Source organism: Meles meles, chromosome 4, assembly GCF_922984935.1.
Source record: "Meles meles chromosome 4, mMelMel3.1 paternal haplotype, whole genome shotgun sequence".
Classification (NCBI taxonomy): Eukaryota; Metazoa; Chordata; class Mammalia; order Carnivora; family Mustelidae; genus Meles; species Meles meles.
Window position 1 is genome coordinate 70,150,600 of NC_060069.1, and position 12,209 is coordinate 70,162,808.

General features: G+C 37.4%; 1 protein-coding gene across 8 annotated transcripts in view; it reads right to left on the reverse strand.

The window, feature by feature from the left end:
* Positions 1-1,446: 1,446 nt before the first annotated feature.
* SERPINI1 (serpin family I member 1) overlaps positions 1,447-12,209 on the reverse strand; it is a 74,662-nt gene continuing 63,899 nt past the window's right edge. For all 8 annotated transcript variants that reach the window (XM_046002142.1, XM_046002141.1, XM_046002140.1 and 5 more), the window contains 3 exons: positions 5,936-6,022; positions 4,209-4,298; positions 1,447-3,972 (listed from right to left, as the gene is read on the reverse strand). In XM_046002142.1, the coding sequence (XP_045858098.1) occupies positions 3,896-3,972; positions 4,209-4,298; positions 5,936-6,022 (254 nt within the window). In that variant the 3' untranslated portion in view covers positions 1,447-3,895. The remainder of the gene's footprint in view (positions 3,973-4,208; positions 4,299-5,935; positions 6,023-12,209) is intronic.

The following is a 12,209-nucleotide window of genomic DNA, read 5'->3' on the forward strand; positions in this document are numbered from 1 at the left end:
AGAGTGTATCTGGACTAAGGACAGTACATGTTTTATCTGCACTGGTTTTATTTGCATTAATTGAACATCCTTTTCACAAATATATGGATCTTTGTCTCAGCAAAATCAGAAGCTGGAATGAACAGGATGCACTGTTAGCTCTTAGCTTATTAATGTTAAACCATCTCCTATACACTGAACCAAAGTAATTAACAGAAAATACACAAACTGACTCTTCTGTGGAAATCTCTCTCCTTGTCTTCATAAGACACAGATTTTTTTTTCCATAAGCTATTTTTATGTGCATGTCAAGGCTTCAACATTCTTCAAGAATAACTTTGTTGGCAGACATGAAACAAAGCGGCTGGGATGAGTATCATATTCTCCATGTTTGTACTCAGAAGAAAGCACAGGAAAAGAGCTCCTTGACATTGGTCTTGGCAATAAATTTTTGGCTGTGACACCATAAAAACACAGGCAGCAAAAGCAAAAATGACATGTGGAACTACATCAAATTAAAAAGCTTTAGCACAGCAAAGGATATCATCAACAAAATGAAAAGGCAACCTACAAAATGGGAGAAAATACATGCAAATCACATATATGATAAATGGTTAATATCTAAAATATCTCCAAAGGAAACAAAATTAGTATCTTGAAGAAATATCTATTCCCATGTTTGTTGCAACATTATTCATAATAATCAAGATATGGAAGCAACCTAAGTGTCCATTGATGTATGAATAAAGAAAATGTAATATATATATTCCTTTGTGATATATGTACATATACATATATATACAAATATACAAAAGAATATTATTCAGCCATAAAAAAGAAGGAAATCCTGCCATTTGCAACAGCATGGATGAATCTGCAGGACACTATGACTGAGTGAAATAACCCAAATAAAGAAAGACAAAGATTATATGATCTCTTTCATAATGTGAAATCTTAAAAAAAAATAAGCATGGTGACTGTAGTTAAGAATACTATATTGTATGCTTGAAATTTGCTAAGAGAATAAATCTTCTCAACACATACACACACACACACACACACACACACACACACACACAGAAAGGTAAGATATCATGGATGCATTTTTGGTAATCATGTCATACTGTATATATAGATATATAATTGAAATCTCATCATACACTTGAAATATATATACAATTTTGTCAATTATACCTCAGGAAAGCTAGAAAGATTTAAAATAAAAGCAAAGGATATATAATTGTTATTGATTTCTTCCCAAAATATATATGCAAAGAGGAAGAAATTTCCATAAGCTGTGTATAATGTGTGTGTGTGCGTGTGTGTGTGTGATCAACTACACTTTTTAAAGGAAATGGAACTGAACTATGTGATGTTACCTTTTTAATAGAACAGAAGATATTAAAGAAATTATAAACAAAGTCAAACGATAGGAAAAACCTGGTACTATCAAGTATTCTATTTTTATGCATTCCACAAACATGCTAATAACAAGGCAGAATCCATTTTAATTTAAGGGACATCTAAATTGTATTGAAGTATTTTAAGGTAAACATCATGGATGATAGAGTTTAATCTTATATCAGCTAGTAAAAATTGCATTTGGGGTGTTATAAAATTCATATGATTGTCTAATGATGCTTACTCTTCCTTATAGGTAACTCCTTTAGCTGACTGACGGACATACAGATATAGCAATATATGTAACGCTTAACTAGTAGTGATATGGTAACGAAGAATATCACAAACTCTGAATAACAATATTGCATCAACATCAGCCCAATCTGCGTACATTATAAATGAAAACAGGAACACTGTTCTACAATAACCTCAGCTTTATGAAAAAACTGTAAGTCTTCTGAAAACATAAACTGTAAATGATTCAGTGTTAAGTATTGTGTCCTCAGGTATTCATAAATTTTTTTGGTGCACATTGACTATAAATGTCTCTATATTTTTAAAGAATATATTTCAAGTGTTCTAATATGCAAAGGAAGTCTGCATTTTCCATAGTATATACATGAAAAAAGAAACTTTAGAATAAAACCATTTTTCTCTCTTTGTGTAAGGGCACTGCATTTTTAATGTAGACTCAATTCTCTCCAAGTTGTATGAGTATTATACAGCTTCTCTGTTTCTACATACAAAAGTACCAAACATGCAAACCTTATGTTACGGGGAGTTCTGATACTGAGTCCATGTACCAACAGCAATCACAACACCTGGGAGTTTGTGAGAAATGCAGAATTTCAGGTCCCACCCCAGACCTACTAAATAAGAATCTGCATTTTGAATAAGATCACCAGGTTACTCCCTTACAAACAGAGTTTAAGAAGCTCTGATACTTTAGGATATTTTATTGATTGGTTTAGTTTTCTATAAATTAACCATATTGAAACAACTACTATATAAGTAAGCATTCCATATATATCCTTTATTTTTGTGACATTTAAGATTTAGCAAGTAACAAGGTCACCAAGGGAACTTGTTTTTAACATAGATTTTCAAGTTTTTTCCCAGAGCTTAGAATTCAGTAGGTCTGGGGTCAAGTCTTGTTTCCCGCAATCACTCCCCTGAACAGAACTAAAGTAGTGATAATATCAGTTCTTGATGATGGCTCCAAATCATAGCAAAATACCTAACACACAGGATAGTCACATGCAAATTGTTTCTGTTAAGTTCTGAAAATGTTTCAAACTTTTTCTGCAACTACTAATCATAGAATCAAAAATATGCCAAATGGGCCTGGTTCTGTTCATGGAACCTGCTGAAATCATTCTCCCTCAGCTCCTTCCCCCACCCGTCCTCTGGCCCCAAGGAGTATCACTATCTCAGCCAAAGGATGACTAAGTCATTCACTGGAGCCCTTAAGAAGTGGGCAGTGACCCCACTGGAATCAACTATTGCTTGTACTGGGAAAAAAGATGAATATATTCTGCAAAATACTCAATATACTCTCTAGGGGACCCAAACACAAATGCGTCCTAGAGCCATCAGGTGACCAGTGGGAGAAACCAGGACTGTGATACCCTTATTACAGACATTCAAGTTCAACACATAAAAACCTTCCACAAGGACAAACAAGAATAACTCTGAGGGCAGCATTCAGCCTCTGACCTGTCAGTTTACAGTATCTGTACTAGCATGATTTTTCTCATTAATTTTCTGGTGACCTATGGAAGGGCATATTTTTATTATTAATTTGCTCATATGGCTTATTTGGGGACTCTTGGGAACTTTGCTATAATTTGGATTTTACTTGCAGCACCAAAAAATGGTGATATACCAGGTTTCTAATCTATATCAGGTCGCTGAAGCTCAGTGGATTTTTAAAGACATAGTAAATCAGTTATAGCCATAAGCTAGGGGTTTGCATAGTCCTATTTTTTTCTATCAAGTTTTATCATAGAGCCTACAGAAGATGTTCAGTTTACATTCTTTTATACCACACTATGTACCATCTTCAGAGAAATGACAATTCTAATTTGGGGGGATTGCTTGTCTTCATCTGACTTGTTATTGCTTTCTTACGGTAATTGTAGTGTACTGCTAATTGACTTCACTGTTTGCTTCTGCATGATTATGAAAGATTTATGATATCCCAAAACATCACCATTTCCAAAGTTTACCTAGAAGTATCCTTATAGTACAACTTGTGAAATGAAAACAGAGTTGTTCACATGATCAATATGTACTTTTATTTTAAATACCAGCACAACAGACACAATGACACCATGGGACTATTACCTCAATGATACTGATAACATTCCTTGACAAGCTGGCTTATAATTTACATACGTTGTTTTATCTGGAACTATTTTTAAATATTATCATAAGATATACTGTAAAACACAAATCTTAAATACACCAGTTGCAAACATAACACGTTTAGTTACTATTTTGCATATGAAATGATTTAAAGTTCCTCAAAATCATGTCCACTTGTGTTCATTGTTTCAGGATGCATGACTCGTCCCATGAACAAGACTGTACCTGCATTGGGGGTGGAAGTGAACAAAACAGAGTGTGAACAAAAAAGTGGATATTTACTTTCCTTCTTGCTGACAATTAGCAGTGTTCTAAAAATAAAAATATAAATAATTCTTTTTAAAAATCATTTGAACATTAGAAATGATCTGATAAGTAATGTGGAAAAAATGCTCTCTTTTTTAAAAAAGATTATCTCTTTTTGTCTTATAGATAAAGGTCCATTCTTATAACAGACTTACCTGTTCTCCTGTTCCTGATAAGAAAGAAAAATGGATGGTCGACAATAACTTGAGGATACAGCACAGCCATCCTACTAATTGCAATCATTCCTACAGTGCAGGGAGAAAGTAATTACATGTCTGTGGATGTGCAGAGACTAATGAGTAATTTCTCCAACACCATCTACATTTAATGCAAAGGCAACAATTTACAGGAAACAAAATTTTAAAGACAGAGAAAAAATTATGAAGGTGGCAACATTTCTACTTGATCTTTAAACACATCACATACACACACACACACACACACACACACAGTCTCCTACCTCCAATCCACCAAAAATACTAGAAAAATTTATTGTGCCTCTTACAAAACTTTTATTTTCAGTTTCAGATAAATATATATGGCTTTACTAAAATGACCTTTGAGCTAAGGAAAGAGGGAGAATTAACAAACACCCCAAACAAACAAACAAAAAACCCAAGTTTCTTTATATTCCCAGATCATTATTTCCTTTTGTCTAAAATGGGGATTTTTACATACTTCTAGTAAGTGGCCAGAATGTCAGTGATTAAAGGGAAAAAACAGCAGTAAGAGAAGCATGATGTTTCCTATGGCTAGGAAACTGAATTCCCCTGAGATCCTTATTATGGGATAATCATTTCATACTTGCTGCAGGGTGATTCATTATCAGAAAAAGGTCAAGATTAAATTATGTAAGATTTTAGGCTTTCCTGATGCCCAAGACTACTGTGTTTCTATTTCCTCCTGAAAACACTGTTTTAACTGGTGATATTCTTTTAGTGTACAAATTTACGCAGAAGCTTAAAAAAAAATGATAGGTTCCATTTTGCCAGAGGAAGGAAAAATCCTACTAAAATTTGAACACAGCAGTTGAACATGAGATTGAAACACACCCAAAGAAATAAATGGGAAAAAATGTCATTGGAAAAAATCATTCTCATTTAACTGGGGAAATCAAAACATTCAAAATAATCAAGGGCATTTAACATTTTGCTTTGAACACGTGATTTAGGTCAAAATTTTAGAATTATTTATTTAAAATTATTTTACCAGCATTATTCAATTAAAATTACTTAAAATTATTATGTCTTGTTTATGTGTGTGTTTTTAAAAAATCAAAACTTTTGACAAAATTAAGAACTAGTTTCCAGGAGGGCCTGGGTGACTCAGTTGGTTAAATGTCTGCCTTCGGCTCAGATCATGATCTCAGGGTCCTGGGATCCAGCCCTGTTGGGCTCCCTGCTCAGGAGGCAGTCTGCTTCTCCCTCTCCTTTTGCCCCTCTCCCCCACTTGTCTTCTCTCTCTCTATCTCAAATAAATAAATAAAATCTTAAAAAAAAAAAAAAAAGAACTAGTGTCCACAAATAATTAGGCAAGAAGGTAATTGTAGTGTACTGCTACACTTTAAATGGGTGACGAGAAAATGTCTACAATAAACAGGCAGCACAGCAGGGAAACCTATTCTACAGAGCTCCCAATGTCCTCCTGCCTCTCATCAGAGGTGGGAGTTACTCTGTATTGGGGCACTGGAGTTAAGTGCACGCTTCATATCCTATTTAGAAAATTCCAGCTGATTCAGCATTAGCTTGACTTTTAAGAGCAGAGTCCGTTTTTTTTTTTTTAGCTACGTTGTAAAAATGACCCCCAACCCCCACCCAAGATGGTTTTAAAGATACAAATCAAAAAAATAGTGAGAAAATTGTAGAATATTATAACTTGGCACCTGAGGTTGCAGCAGCTTCTGAGCCTTCTTCATTAACCTCGATGAAGGACTTGTGAATTGCTTTGGAAAGGAAAATCTCCTTGTTATCTGCAGAAAAAGAAAAAAAAAGAGAGAGAGAGAGAAAAAAGAAGCATTTCTTCAGTATCAGAAATAGAGGAGCCTTTTACTCTTTATTTAAACAGCTTTGGAAAATGTGACTTAAGGCACTGATTTTAAAATAGAAGAGATAATGTCAGATTATATTATGATTTCAGAGAAGCCTTGAAGATGTGTTTTCTGATTTGTTCTTATTTTATATTCTCTTGTTAATGTTTCCCTTCACTTTTATTGGTAATTTTCCCATTGTTTATTTCTTATATTGCCAGAGAAAGCAGAAATGTGGCTCTGTTTTTAATAGCAACTTCAAATTAGTTCATAACTCAAGATAAAAACATCTCAAACATTTGCACTCCAGTCTGAAATTTTAAAGCACAAAATGAAAACAGGTAGAAATCCACACATAACCAGAGTAAGAAATTTTTAAAAATTGTATCTCTAATTACTGTGATAATAGAAATATCCTTGGCAAAGGAAAACAAAATTGACTTTTAGATTGTAGAAATGTGAATAGAAAAAAGTTACTTTCCATTCCAGTTAATTGGCTTATCTGAGGATTCACAAACATGTTTTATCTTAGTCAGAGGAAAGGACGCATTTTCAGTGTTAGGAGGGCTCTTTTTCCCTTAGAGTTGTCTTTCTATGTATGCTTATTTTTAAATTAATGGCTGTTATGGGTTGAATTTGTTCTCTCAAAATTCATGTGAAGTTCTAGCTCCCAAGACTTCAGAATATGACTGTATGTATGTATGTATGTATTTAAGATTTCATTTATTTATTTGAGAGAGACACAGCAAGAGAGGGGACACAAACAGGGGGAGTGAGAGAGGGAGAAGTAGGCTTCCCACCAAGCAGGGAGCCTGATGCGGGACTCGACCCCAGGACGCTGGGATCATGCCCTGAGCTGAAGGGAGGTGCTAAATGGCTGAGCCACCCAGGCACCCCAGAATTTGACTGTATTTAGAGATAGAGTCTTAGGTTAAAATGAGGTCATTAGGGCAGGCCCTAATCCAATATGACTGATGTCCTTAATGAGAACAGGAAATTCGGACACACAACGATAGAGAAGGAAGACCATGCCTGATGGCTAGTTTTATGCATCAACCTGCCTGGGACAGGATTTCTGTACCCATATATTTGGCCAAACTATCACTTTGGATGTTTTCTGCAAAAAAAAAAAAATTTTGGATGAGATTAACATTTAAATTGGTGGACTTCAAGTAAAGCAGATTGCCCTTGTGATGTGGGGGGCCTTAACCAATCACCTGAAGGCTTTATTTTTTTACTTTTTAAAGAGATTTTATTTATTTATTTGACAGAGGGAGAGAGAGTACAAGCAGGGGGAGTGGCAGAAAAAGAGGGAGAAGCAGGTTCCCTGCTGAGCAGGGAGCACAAGACCGGGCTTAATCTAGACCCTGGGATCGTAACCTGAGCTGAAGGCAGCTGCTTAAGCACCTAAGCCACTCCAGAAGGTGCCCCAGAATATGACTGTATTTAGACATGCCCCCAACTCCAGGCTTTAGAACAAAGACTGACCTCTAAGCAAAAAGGAATTGTTCCATTTGACTGATTTTGGGCTCTTCCCTCAATCTCCAGCTTGCCAGCCCACCCTGCAGATTTTAAATTTCTGAAGTCACCACAAGTGTGCAAGCCAGTTCCTTAAAGTAAATCCCAGTCTCTCAGTCTGTCTGTCTGTTTCTCTATATAGATAGATATATCTCTCTCTATAAACACACACACACAGACACACACATCCTGTTGGTCCTATTTATCTGAAGAATATACTCTGAGAAGACAGACATCTACAAGCCAAGGGGAGAGGTCTAGAAGATTCCAAGCCTGAGGACACCTTGATCTCGGATTTCCAGTCCCCAGAAGCTTGAGAAAACAAGCATCAGTTGTTCAAGCCCCCCAGTCTGGGGACTTTGTTATGGTAACTCCAGCAAACTAAGCAATAGGTTGTTGGGTTTCCAACTTTTGTCCTCAAGATTGAAACAAAATGAACAAAACATAGTTCAGAACATAAAAAGAAAAATAGCACAAGGAAGCAAGATACAAGATTATTCAAGTTTCTGCCCCCCCAACCCCCTTTTTCCATTCTAGGAGGTAGAATTCAAATTTAAGATAACCTTGTTGCTGATGCACTATTCAGTAAAAGCACAGTACATTTCCCATTAGGTTACAAAGTAAGACTTTTTCAATAACCCAGTCCTACCCACAACATACACTTTCAAGTTTTCAAAAACACATAATTATCTTATACTGACAGTATAAAGCTCAACAGCGTTCTTGATACATCTGTTGCATGGCTCCTGCTTAATTTGAATAAACCCCAAGACAACTGAGTGGCAACTCTGGATATACTTTTAATAGGGATATTACTTCCTCAGCTTATATTCAGTATTAAGATATAAGCTTGCATTTTGAAATAGTCTGTCTCACATATTATAGTTTCTTCTAGAAGGCACTTGATGACTAGAAGAAAAATAAAGAGCAATAGAGTTTTGACATTAAACAATTAAGTATAATTAGCTCCCTCAAATCCAGAAGACTGTTTTTTTTTTTCCTTCCAATAAAAAGAACAATGTAAACTGCATTAAGTAACTAGTCAGATACATTCAGCTGGCAAAACAAATACACGAATTCCAAGACAGTCAAATATATGAACCATTTAGTAGTTAACCGATGCTAGATTATTTTCAGATTCTGCTACCATTTTGTTCAGTGGGCCAGTGAAGTTAGGGTCATGCACCAAGAGCCAGTATTATGACCCCGACACAAAAGTGACAGAATGTAGTTCCTAAAGGGTAATGAGTGTCCACACTGCCAGCTAAGCCCTCTTTAAATATTCTGAGGAGAGTTCTCAAAGATGCCAAATGATACTTTAGCCACGTATCATTGCTCAGAGGAAGCTGCCTCTCAGCTCCTGAGCCTGATCTGTTGACTGCACTGGACACCTCGAAAGAAGGAATCTCATCCCTTCAACACTGGCTTCTACTACAAATGTACCCTCTTCCTCCAGGCATCTAACCTCTTATATGCCCTCATTTACCCCTACAAAATAGTGAGAGGATGGGTAGGAGGTGCCAGGCACCATGGCAGATAGATCAAAAAGACATGGATGCTGAGGGTTCTTCCCACAGAGCTGGTTATTTAAAAGAACATGAAATGGACAGACCTTCAACAAGATTCACAAAGAAGAGAGATTACCTAAATAAACAATATTAAGACAAAAGAGAACATGTCTAAAGATACAGAGAGAATTTTTTAAAATCACAAAAAATACTTTGTATAATTTCCTGCAAACAAACGTGAATCAGCGTATGAGGTATAACCTATTTACTATGAACTGCATGTATTTACAATACAATGATTACAATACAGGAAAACAAAAATATATTTTACAGACCACACCACAGTTTGGTAAGTTTTTGTTTTGTTTTGTTTTTTTAAAGATTGTATTAATTTACTTGACCAAGAGAGAGCACAAGCAGGGGAAGCAGCAGGCAGAGGGTGAGGGAGAGACAGGCTCTCTGCCGAGCAGGGAGCCTGATGTGGGGCTCAACCCCAGGACCTTGAGATCATGACCTGAGCCCAAGGCTGATGCTTAACCAACTGAGCCGCCAGGTGTCCCTCATAAGTTTTGACATATCTGTGAACCCACCTCCACAAATAAGATACAGAATATTTCCATCTCCCCAAAAGATTCTTGTGCTTCTTTATGCACATAATTTTGAAAATAAAGAGATTTGTAATCAACCAGACAATTTTATAGAAATGTACAAATGATAAAACTGGATGAAGAAAAAAATAGACTATCTGAATAATCCAGTAACCATTAAAGTAGTTGAAAGAGTAGGTGAAAACTTCCTCCTTCCTCAAAATTAAAGAATGTGAGCCTATGGGCACCTGGGTGACTTAGTGGTTTAAGCATCTGACTTTAGATTTCAGCTCAGGTCATGATCTCATGGTTGTGAGATTGAGCCCTGCATTGGACTCTGCACCAGGCCTGGAGCCTGCTTGGGATTCTCTCTCTCTATCTCTCTATCCTTCTGGTCCTCCCACCATACCCTGCTTAAAAAAAAAAAAAGAAAAAAAAATCTAAGCCTAGATGGTTTTCTAGGCAATTTAACCAATCCCTCAAGGAAAAGATAGGATTTTCTATTACAAATCCATTTTCCATTCTAGAAAGAGAATAAAAGCAATCTAAGTCATCTATGGATAGTCTTACCATATTAAAATTGAACCAGGACAGTCTAATAAAAGGCCAATAAAATCATAGGCCAAGCTCACCTATTAACATAGAGATAAAAGTTTGTTTTGTTTTCTTTTGTCTTTTAATCAGGAAGTTAAACCCAGCAACATATGGAAATACTTTTTTAAAATGAGTTTCCAAGGGACATCACAGTGTGTAATGGCACAGCAGTTGAGAATGGCTCTAAGTGCCTCCATTTCATATCAAGCCTTCCTCTGGGATGATCTCATCATACCCAAGCCAGTTTGTGCCCCTACAACCCTACTTAAAGCCCTGTCTCCCCTCTTGCACTGGCTCTGCCTCCCACCTTGCCTTCCGTGTACTGCGTACACGTACAGCAGATCTAGGGTGCAATGTGAGGGTCTCCGTGAGGCTCCTCTGCGTCGCTCATGTAGCATGCTTCACTCCACCCACTGGGCTCCAGGTTATTTGAACTGTGACCCCCTGAACATATTCCCTCCCTTCTCTGTCTTTGCTTCCCCACAAACTCCTTCAAACCAGGGAGCCTGGGTAGCTCAGCGGGTTAAAGTCTCTACCTTTGGCTCAGGTCATGATCCCGGGGTCCTGGGATCCAGCCCTGCATTGGGCTCTCTGCTCAGCAGGTTGACTGCTTCCCCCACCCCCCGCCTGCCTCTCTGCCTACTTATGATCTCTGTCTGTCAAATAAATAATTAAAAAAAAATTTTTTTTATAGTAGGAAACTTTTTTTTTTTTTTGAAGATTTTATCTATTTACTTGACAGACAGAGATCACAAGTAGGTGAGAGGCAGGCAGAGAGAGAGGAAGGGAAGCAGGCTCCCTGCCGAGCAAAATGCCGGATGCGGGGCTTGATCCCAGGACCCTGAGATCATGATCTGAGACAAAGGCAGAGGCCTAACCCACTGAGCCACCCAGGCGCCCCTTAAAAATTTTTTTTAAAGAAAAAAAACAAAAAACCTCCCTCAACCCAGTACAGTCACACACCTAATCTGCTTCTGAGGCTCAGCTTCCAGCCCTAGCAGGTCTTTTCTGTTCTCTTCTGATCGCTGTTCTCCACTCGGGTAGAACAGACCACTCTTCCCTACTGAATCCAGGCTCTGGTTCTCATACAGCCTTTATGATATATCCTACTTGCATCCATATCTCTCTCTTCCTGGACTGTCTAATTCCCGAAGGCAAGGCTTGTGTCACTGCCCTTCGTGTCCCTGGCTTCTGGCACTTGGTAGGCCTAATAACTGAACTAACCTAAGGAAAGAGTTTCCTGTAAACGTGTCAGTTTCCAGTATTTAACCTAGCATGAACAGGAATTTAGTAATTGTTGAATGAAAGAGACTAGCTATTTCCTAGCTTAAGACTTTGGATGTTGTCCCTCTACGGGCACCATGACCACAATTTCGCTTACAAGTATGGCTATATGGGTAATTCTTGTAATAAATAAAACATATGACACTAATCCAAAGTAGATGCCTTAGGAAAATGGATGGACAACAGCACTGGGGAGGAAAAGAATACAAAGACCACACACAGGCTAAAATCTCAAAAATGCAATCAAGTAGAAGAACGAAGGGAATGGGACCCAACAGACCAGTGGCATCATCTATATTTCAAAGACAGCAAAATAAAGATTGAATCCCATGTTCCCGCTCCCCAGGGTGATTAGCTGCTACACAGTGGACAGCAAATATCTGCAGATTTAAGTAAGACCTCAGGACTCGTAAGTTGGAGAAAACCACTACCCCTTTAGATATTCCAGCAGGGGGGAATGTGACAACAAATCACATCACAAATCCTGAGGGGAAAAAAAGAAAATGAAACTCTCCTCTCTTGGGACAAACTTCAAGCAGTCACAGTCAAATATAAGCTGGAAGTGGTTTAAACAAGAACGGGTCTGCTGCCGCCCCGTCATGTCACACAGAACTTTCCTGTACTTGTCCCACAACATTG